General features: G+C 34.9%; 1 protein-coding gene across 1 annotated transcript in view; it reads right to left on the reverse strand.

The window, feature by feature from the left end:
• Nucleotides 1–399: 399 nt before the first annotated feature.
• Nucleotides 400–10,485, reverse strand: part of phactr2 (phosphatase and actin regulator 2) — a 53,518-nt gene continuing 43,432 nt past the window's right edge. The window contains exons 8-13 of the mRNA XM_036215381.1: nt 10,336–10,485; nt 10,021–10,076; nt 5,382–5,443; nt 5,051–5,188; nt 3,457–3,533; nt 400–1,622 (exon numbers count right to left, since the gene is read on the reverse strand). Coding sequence (XP_036071274.1) covers nt 1,607–1,622; nt 3,457–3,533; nt 5,051–5,188; nt 5,382–5,443; nt 10,021–10,076; nt 10,336–10,485 — 499 coding nt within the window. The 3' untranslated portion in view covers nt 400–1,606. The remainder of the gene's footprint in view (nt 1,623–3,456; nt 3,534–5,050; nt 5,189–5,381; nt 5,444–10,020; nt 10,077–10,335) is intronic.

Raw genomic sequence — 10,485 nt, forward strand, 5'->3', positions numbered from 1 at the left:
TAGAATGCTGGGTCATCTGAGTTTTCTTATCAGCCGAACTTAGATTGTGAAGATTATCACAGTTATCACAATCTAAGTTCAAAGCAGCTGATAAGAAAACTCCGATGTCCCAGCATTCTAGCAGCATTCAAACGCATCACATACACAGGAATCTTGGAGACATGAAGAGTCTCACATCAGATTTGTGCATAAATGCGGTTTCAAGCTTTTGTAATTTTAATTTGTGAGTGCGTAAATTGTATTTTGTTGAATTTATGCACAAAATGTACGAGTTACAAATCAAGAATTATGCACACAGAAATCCAAAGTTAAGCACAAATCAAATATTACACACGTGAGTCTATTTTCTCTCCATATAAAAGTAGTTTTTCAGGAACATGTCGACAAAATAAAACACCAAACGTTCACAGCAGTTTATATCATATCTTTAAGCTACATGGATTTCATTGTATGCACATGCTTGATATACACTCTGTACAAAAAAAACAAAACAATATACAACACAGACATGAATGAATACTGTTGGCTTGTTTCCTGTACATCATTTCCTTCAACTCTGGCACATTCTGAAGCAGCAGGAACAACTTCTTCTGCTAAATAATGTCTACGTGGAGAGATCACTAATGAAGCCCTGCCAAATAGTGAGAAACAGCTTTGATTTATCCGTCGACCAAATGCATGATTATGCATCGTAATGATTGATTTTTGCTTAATGGATCACTAAATCTGAATGCAATTGTACATTTAAAAGGGAAATAAATTCCTACTTGGTGCACTTAAAGCCTTCATTAAAAGTTCTTTAAAAGGCTCAATATTGAGAGTAAAATAAAAAATAAAAAGGCTTTTGATTGCTAAAACAGAAAAAAGGTTGAGATTTAATTAATCTTTGTGCTTGACAAACAGTGCTGGGGTTATTAACAGACCCACGTCTCTGTGCTGGAGGGGATGGAGATTCGGTTCAATAACACTTTTACGTGAATTTCTCCAACTAAATGATGCTTTTTTCTCCAAAACACAAATGTACTTATCTCCACTTAGTGAAGATCCAGCCCTTTATAAACCTCAGTGCTCTATGGCTTCTTTATAACAAAACACCTGCAATATGTCTTAATTCTGTAGATGCAGCGCCCTCTGGTGGCAGTGTCGTTTTAAACGGTCTAGAAACCTGGGATTGAACGCCCGTTTTTGGCGTCTGTCTTGAACTAAACACACAAATACTCCACAGCACACTCCACTGCTGTGTTCTAAAAGATTGTTTCTGCTGTCCGTGACAAAAAAAAACTACAATAAATAAGCTTCTAAAGGGCGAGAAATACACACCACTGTTGTCACTCCAGATATGTGCAAACGTTGAATTGGTGCCTGTAAACGGCCGAGGCCTTAAGACACATTTGTAGCTGTCATTACAGACATAAATAGGCAGAATCCCAGACAAAGGAAGCTCTTCACAGAAGGGCTGCAGCAGGGAAAGCTCACTGGACTGTGGGCTCAGTTCTACAGCTTTCCCTGCTAAGTGGAGCCGGAGTTTCATGTGAAAGAGAGAGACGGGATTCCAAAAGAAATGGAGGGAAAGGTGGGCCGCCAGGAGCTGAGATGTGATGGCGAATCACGGTCGGTGGAACCTGAAGAACAGAAGAAAAGAGGGTGATGGAAGCTAATTCTCTTCCAGATGGTGACTAACTTTATACTGAAGTGGTAATGTGAGAAATATGGTGAAGAACTGCACTGTTATAGGTAGATTTTTACAGGTGTTTGCTGATTTGGTTTGAATCCACAGTAAAAGTTTTAGTCTGAAAATAGTTCCATTCATTTGTTTTATTGTTTGATTTTTTTGTTTTCCTTTTTTTCCTTTTTATTAGAAATTTCCTTTATTTTTCTAGTTTCCATTTGTTAAATTTTTACTGAATCAAAGGAACTTCAATATAAAAGATCTGCTTTCCTTAAAGGTTTTATTGAAATTAATATTTAAATTTTTTTTTTTTTGAAAAAAAATACACTTAAATTTCAAAAATGTATTTTTTTCCTGTATTCCACAAATCTTAAACTTCCTTTCAAGATTTATTGAATCAAAGGAACTCCAACATAGAAGATCTGCGTTCCTTAAAGTTTTTTATCACATATAATATTTAATGTGTGAATTTTCTTTGTTTTATTTTGAAAAATTTGAGAGACATCAGTTTCAAAAAGGTCAGTTTTTTCTATATTCCACTATTCTTGGGCTTCCTTCCAGGATTTATTGAATCAAAGAAACTCCAACGAAGAAAATCTTCTTTCCTTAAAGCTTTTATCAAAATTATTCATATTTTTGTGTTTTATTTTGAAAGTTTTAAGACATTTCAGTTACAAAAAGGTCAGTTTTTTCTTTATCTCACAATTTTTCAGCTTTCTTTCGAGTTTTGTTGAATCCAAAGAACTCCAACATAGAAGATCTGCTTTCTTTACAGTTTTTATCAGAAATATTATTTTCTTGTTTTATTTTGAAAAAAAGAGAAATTTCAGTTTCAAAAATGTTTTTTCTTTCACTCCACAATTCTTGAGCTTCCTTCCCAGATTCATTAGATCAAAAGGATGTTCAACATAGAAGATCTGCTTTCCTTAAAGCTTTTACCAGAAATATCTTTTTGTTTTATTTTTTTAAAATTTTGAGAGACTTCAGTTTCAAAAAGGTCAGATTTTTTTTTTTTTGTTTTATCCAACAATTCTTCAGCTTCTTTTTAGGATTTAATGAATCAAAGGAACTCCAACATAGAAGATCTGCTTTCCTTAAAGCTTTTATCAAAATTATTCATATTTTTGTGTTTTATTTTGAAAGTTTTAAGACATTTTAGTTACAAAAAGGTCACTTTCTTCTTTATCCCACAATTCTTCAGCTTCCTTTCGAGTTTTGTTGAATCCAAAGAACTCCAATATAGAATATCTGCTTACCTTAAAGCTTTTATCAGAATTATTCATATTTTTTTGTTTTATTTTGAAAAATTGGAAACAGGTAAGTTTCAAAAAGTCCAATTTTTTTCTTTATCCCACTATTTCTGAGCTTCCTTACAGGTTAAGGATGAAGAAGAAGTGTCTGGTCTCGATGCGTGTTTGCTGTGGAGACTCAGGTCTTTATTTTTGTAAAGAATAAACTTTAGATTACGAATAAGATCTTCGTGGGACAGAGATCTCTATCTACAGCTGTCGGTGTCCCTGCAGTCTCGTCTCTGAGCACAGACACACCAAACAGCTTTAATAGCATTGGGGGGAACCTGCTTCTTCTTCAGCAATCACCGCCGGAGGCTCATGAACTCGCCCACCCAGGTGTAAATCACCACTTTCCAGAGTAAAAAGCTTTAGCGGGTCAGAATGACATAAATATTGATCAGGGAGAGTTAATAAGCAGCAGGATTTACTGCCATAAATGACTGATGAAGCTGCAGAGGCGGCAAAAACGCCAGGGGGGGACGACTGCCGGGGTACCTGGTAAACTGCTTGCTGTCTTCGTGAACCTCCATCTCTCGGCTCTTAAATTCGTTCAGCTCCTTACGGATAGCAGCCTGAGGAGAAGAAGCAGGACAAGCATCCATGTAGTGATGAGAACAAACTATTCTGGTGAAGGGTTGATTTACAGATAAAAAATAATAAAGGAAACAAACTCAAACCATTTCAAAGTCTCCTGCTGGAATAGGCAAAAGCAATGTTAGAATATTCTCTGATTTTATTCCTAGAGGTGTTGGGATACTTTTGAGCATAAAAAACTCATTTGCTGCAAGCTTACAAGTGCAGAACTCTAAATTAAAACTGAAAAATACTCATTACGTGAAAAGCTTCTTAAAAAGAATTTTTATTTTCCCGTTTCTTTCCAACATTAGAAACACAGTTTCGATATTGCTCGCCGTGTTTTCGTGCTACGCTAATGTTAGCTTGGGGTGTGAGGGGCTGTAAGCTAGTGGGAGAGAGTGTAAACAATGGGCTGATGGGAAAATAACTTCTGCACTAACAGGTGAATTTCTAATGAGCTCTAGTTGAAATATGCCCCCAAAAAACAACACACATTTTATTATTTTGACTAAAAAACTGCATAATCATAGATTAAAACACAGCTGGGAACAATTTTACAACAGTTATAAAATATAGTTGGAGAATTCAACACTTTTTTAGTGCTTTAGTGGATGATGGCAATAAAAATAAAATGATTGACACATTTAATTAACATTTCTCTAGCAAAAAAGAGGCAGTCATGTGAAAGTGATAAATGAAAATGTTTAATATCTGATCAATTCATATCAACTGAACAGTGAGGGAGGGTGCAGTTAAGAACATGACCAGCAGAGGGCAGCAGATCTGAATTAAGTTTGGTTGACATCTGGTTAAAAACTGTTGAAATGAGAACTGCCATGTTTTACAGCAGAGTTTCTAAATAAAAAATAAAGAATTCATGAAAAAAATCAAAGTTTATTTTCCAATTTGAATGAGATCATTTTATTTTATTTTTCTAAATTTCTCTAAACTTAAATGGATAAGTGAGAGAGACATAATCTGTTTGCCTCTTTGTTCGTTTCTGAGGTCAAAATGCTGTAATCAAGATTAAATTAGTTTATTAAAGACATTACAGGAGAAAAAAGCTAATTTAATGAGCTAAATATCACTAAAGTAATTTAGATTTAACCCTAGATTTTCACCTGAGCAAAAGTATTTACATGATTTTAAATATGTTGCATTTTTCTGAGTGTGCCGGGTCTCTGGGTAAAGTCTCAAATGTTCCAGGAATGGGTGGATCAAAGGCCAAGTCTCCAGTTTAATATATATTTATTTGTTCTCAAATTTCTAATTTTTCAGTATTTTTTTAAGCATGTTTTTAGGATCTCATGTTTTTATTTTCTATTTTGTCACATAGATCACAGTTTAAAATAAAATAAAATCACTGATTATCATGCGCTGCTGTATTTTGATCTATTTTTTATGACAAATACTTTTTATTCATATATTATATCGGGTGTTAATTTTAGATAAAAAAGGAAGACAAAAAGACAGGAATTTGATAATCCGACTGTTAAGGTGACGGTAGCCGAACCTTGTCAGCAGGAGTCAGGCGAGTCCACGGTTTGTCGGCCCGCCGATCGTAATCCTTGGCGTCCGTTACTTCCACGTACTCGTTAAAACGAAGTATCCTCCGAGCCACGAGCTCCGCCACCGTCGGCCTCACGCTCAGCTTCACGAACAAACGTTTGAGTCACATTAAAGGATAAAACAAACCACACTTTCTCCACTAGGTGGACCAATGTCTTCATCTGTCTGTTACCTTGCGTGACCCACAAGGTGGAGTGAATGTATTAGCAGACAAATACAGACGGGGTGGTGTGTGGTCTTTCTGTTTTCCATTCTGCAGTGTGTGTTTGAAGTACCTTTCTGGTGAGCCTCCTCTTAATCTCCTGTTTGGCTTCTTGCTCCTCCGCCTCATTCTTTTCTGAACGCAGAGAATCATCAGGTCATTTTCACACAAACGACCGCCGCCGCAAACTTCTGCTTTCAATCACGAGATTAAGGCGAGAAGCTTAACGGCAGCAGGATGTCATTTGGCAGATGAAAGTGCTGCCACAGTCATCTTCAGACTGTGTGGTCAGTGGTACTGAGAGAACTACTGTGCAGATGAAGAAGTACGTATGAGGCCGGTGTGGAGGGGAGATATAAAGTCGCAGCAAATGTTTATCAAAAGTGAGTGTAGAGTTTGCGGAGGAAATGAATTCACCCTGAAATCAGAACAGCAAACATTTCTGCAGGAATCTGCATCGTGTGCAAACAAGTTTGAGGTAACTTGGCACCGAGTCCTCCTGAAGTCCTCTACCTCGAGTAGTACGGTGGAATGTCAGGCATTCATGATATACAACAGCTGTGTGACTCGTATTTAACTTTACTGTTTTCCACACCTAAAGATTCATTTTACTGCAAACCACAGACCAGAGAGAGAAGTATCACAGGAAAAACTGAAAAAAGGATGGATCTGTTAACACTAAATATTTAGGATTTTCTTTCGATTTGCTGCTAGAGTTCAACTAAACTGCCGGCTGAACTCTTCAGCCACCAAAGAAATGAAGAAGTGTCAGAGTCCCGCATTTACTGAAGGAAAGAGACAAAACTGAGTTACTAAAATACAATTTCAGGGTTTGTTTTTTAGGGCAGAGAAAAGATTAAAAAAAATGACAAATTAATATGAAATCACATGCAAAATTGTATATTTAGAACGTTATTTTTAACCCTTTAAAGGCCTAAAACTCAGTTTTTCTCTACTTTTGAATTTTCTGTATTTTCAATTTTAGGTTCTGTATATTCTTGCTTATTTGTTATCATATTAATCAGCACAACTGCACCTATTTATTTATTTCACAGGGACAGTGCACATCAATAGCAACGCTGTAATGCGTCACAATTAGCCCAAAAGCTATTTTTCATCTGTAGTCCCTGGACAGGTGTTGAAAACTGTCAACTTAAAAACATCAAAACATCATTAAACAGATTAATCAAAAATATAAACATACATTAAAAAATACATGTTAGAAAATCAGTTAAAATACATATAAAAATAATAAAATGCACACAGTAAGAAACATTAGAACTAATAAAAGACACAAAGGTGGCAGAGAATGAACAGGGAGGGGCAGGCAATTCATAAAAATCAATGTAGACATGTTTTTTTGTGATATAAACGAGTTTTTAAGTGCTTTTTAAACATAGTGTATGTGGTGAGTTCTCTAATAACCTGATGGACAGAGTTCCACCGATGTGACACTGCCTTTATTTAGTTATTTTTCCATTTTATATTCCCACACTAGACGTTAAAACACGCAAAAACAGAAAATTCAATCTTAAAAATGGGATTCATTTTGCTGTGGAAACCCCAAAAATGTTGAACAAACTGTTTTTACAACATAGAATGACAGTTTTAGGCGTGATTTTATAAAAATAATAAGAATAAAATTTGTCAACAAACTAATCAACATGTTTCTGAATGAAAATATGAAAAAAATATTTAAAAAATCCATGATATGATCTTTCTTGTGAGACTTCCATTTTTAGACATGTCTGTCCCCATCGCAAAGTAAAATAATGATCGGTTGGATTTCTAATAGCAGACAGTTTAGCTCCGCTCCCCATAGCGGTACGCTGCTGCCTCACTGCTTTAAAGCCTTCAGATTGATGTTCATCTCCCAATTATTTATTAAAATAAAAAAATTGCTTCTGTCAAAAAACTACATATAGATGCCATCTTATCTTTTTAATTTAATAGAATCTTAATCACAGAATATAAACAAAAGTTTAAGTTTATTTTAGACAGTTTTATTACGCTGCACGGCAGGGCGTTTATAAATATTAATTTGTGAATTCGGTCTAATTAATTGCGTATGTTAACACATTAACTTTTTTTTACTCATTTTTGTCTCTATGTCCATTAAAATAACTGCATTAGCATCCAGAGGAAATGAAATCCAGTCGAATTTTTATATCAAATTTTTAGTAAAGATGCATAAAAAATGTCCTTTCTTTGCATCAAATTCTGCAAATAAATAAGCTTGTAAAACTGTCCAAGTATCCTCTCCCAGACATTTTCTTTACTGAATGCTTGGATAACAGTATAATGTACCAACTAGAGTAATAGAGAACAATGCATTACTTTCAGCTACACGTCCAACTTTAATTTCCTGTTCTGGGTCCAGAAAGCGGTGAAGGCGGTTGCTAACAGTTACTTTCCACTTCCGATGGACAGATCCTGCACGATTACTCAGCCTTCAGCCGGGAAAAGAGTGCTTAGAGTAAACCCTGCACGGCCAGGAGCACTCCTGCAGCTCAAATAATATTAAGTCGATGTAAATAGACTCAAATTTCAGGATGAAACAAAGACAGAACTCATCGCCAGGTATTTTTCATACAGAAAATATCCAGTTAAAGTGATTTAAAATGTATGAATTACTCAGAAAACCAAGAATGTGTTTTATGAGGTTATAAAGACTCCAGACTGGAGGCTCAAAGCTGTGGAGCTACACAAGTCTCATCTGTAATGACACACAAAGACACATCCACTAATACTAGAGTGGGAACATTATCCTAACAGTGACTTGAACAACTTCTGTGAGAGCCCACGCTGCGTTCATGACAAGAAAAATGACACGTTTCTGAACAGAGAAAGCTCCGAGACGTCATCGAGGACCCAGAAAGGAAGTCCATCGAGAGGTGACTTCACACCCATGAATATGAACCTTTTCAAAATATATATATATTTTTTCATCGATTAATGAAAATTACAACATAAAATAATATTGAATTAGATTAAAAAACTCATATTTATATGATTTTTTCTTGTATATTTACGAGTTTAGGATGAGAACCAAAAAAAAAAAAGTCATATTTGAACGCCACGTCCAGACTATAAACTCATTTTATCTGAATGTTTATTGATAATGTTAAATGTTTGGAAGCTCCTTTGCTTGATTTAAGGTGTATTAATGTTTCATTCATCGATGGGTGGAGGATCTCTGCTGGGCCCATTGATGAAGCCATTGATATTTCTGTAGCCGTCAATCATTTCTTCCTCCATGAAAGACGAGATCTCCAAGTCTGTGTGATGCTTCCATCTGAAGAGGTCCAGTTTTTGTCACATTCTTGTGCAATAGTTACATGATGTAAGGTGACAAATGTTCTGGGTATAAGAATGATGAGGGCAGAATAAAGTGGAGGTGTTCTGAACCCAAATGTGTCTCTGAATTTCCTTATTTTACAGATGAAACTCCGAATTACCGACACCAAACCCCAGAAAGACGGCTACACTAATATGAATTTGATTTTGAGTCGCCAAAAGCTTCAGAATTTCTTTGTTTTTAAAACATATCTGGAAATTAAACTCCACAAAATGCTCCACGTCGTTTGTCTTCGAGAACGGCTCTGATAAAAAGACAACTTTGGTGTTTTTCTCCTAAAAGTTCACGTTTTTAATTTAAAGATGTAAATTTACAAAAAGCCATACATTTAACTAATGCCTTTTAAAGTCATAAATACATGAATTAATTCGTATAATTTAAGAGTTACAACTTTTTTATTATAAATTTATGATTTTTTCTTGTTAATGTATGACTTTTTCCTTGTAAATTTATGTATTTTTACTTGTAAATTTAAGTTTTTTAAAGTTGTAAATTTATGACATTAAAAGTAATAAATGTACAACTTTAAAATACATAAATTTAAGAAAAAAAGTCATAAATTTAACTAGTGATTTTTAAATTGATAGATACATGACTTCATTCTCATTTTAATAGTTACAACTTTTTTCTAGTAAATTTATACTTTAATGTCTTAAATTTACGACATTAAAAGTAATACATTTACGAGAAAAATGTCATAAATTTAACATTTGACTTTTAAAGTCATAAACAAATGACTTAATTGTCATAATATAAAAGTTTTGCCTTTTTTCTTGTTTATTTATATATGTAAATGTCTTTTTTCTCATAAATGAATGTCTTGTTTCTTATAAACTTGTCTTTTTCTCGTAAGTTTACAAGTTTGTTCACATAAATTTACGTATTTTAAAGTCATAAATTTACGACATTAAAAGTGATAAATTTGCAGCTTTAAAACATGTAAATTTATGAGAAAAAAAATCCTAAATTTAACTTATGAGTTTTAAAGTCATCAATACATGATTTAATTCTCGTAGTTTAACAGTTACGACTTTTTATTGTAAATTTATGACTTTAAAGTTTTTTTCGTTAGTGAACTGGTCCTAATAACACTCCAGTGGGGCTGTAAACTTATTGTAGGTGCAGATTCATTTGGTTATAACGGACTGAAAACAGGAGGATCAGGAGCTTCTTTAGTGAAGAAGAAAAATGAAATGTGTTTGTTTTGAAGTAAAAAGTGTCTAGAAGTCGTAAAAAACAGATCAGTTCACCTGTATATGTGTATATTTCTACTCTCGGCTTTAACTGAAGCTGTTCTGGTGACAGTTTTCAGGTGAAAACGCTGTAATCCCATCACTCCTCTGGAGAAACTTACGTTTGAGGATGTTCCTCTGCTCCAGCTCCTCGGTTGTGGGTCTTTGGCTCAGGCGCCTAAAATGAACAAACTGCATTCTTATACAATATTTATCTCAGTCAATATAATAAAACACAATTTTTCTTATGAATAAACATGAGAATCTACAGCAGATTTCCTTCAGTCACTTGGACAGTTACACCACCCACAGCTCCAGCAAAAAAAGAATGAGCTGTTATCGTCCTTCGTAGCCAAAATCTCTGATGACAGGTAACGCCTACTTACAGTTTCACACCTCCAGAGTGTGTGGTTGTGGTTGCGTGTGTGGAGGGGTACCTGACTAGTTTGGAGCCTATCTGCTGGCGCAGCTCATGCCTTTCTGTCTCGGAGCTCCGAGGAAGAATGTTTTTCTCCTCCAGTTCTTGTTTGCTGGGGCGGTTGCCTAGTTTGATGTTCAGCGTGTCTCGCCGGCGAATCTTACTTGCC

The sequence above is a fragment of the Oryzias melastigma genome, linkage group LG15 (assembly GCF_002922805.2).
Source record: "Oryzias melastigma strain HK-1 linkage group LG15, ASM292280v2, whole genome shotgun sequence".
NCBI lineage: Eukaryota > Metazoa > Chordata > Actinopteri > Beloniformes > Adrianichthyidae > Oryzias > Oryzias melastigma.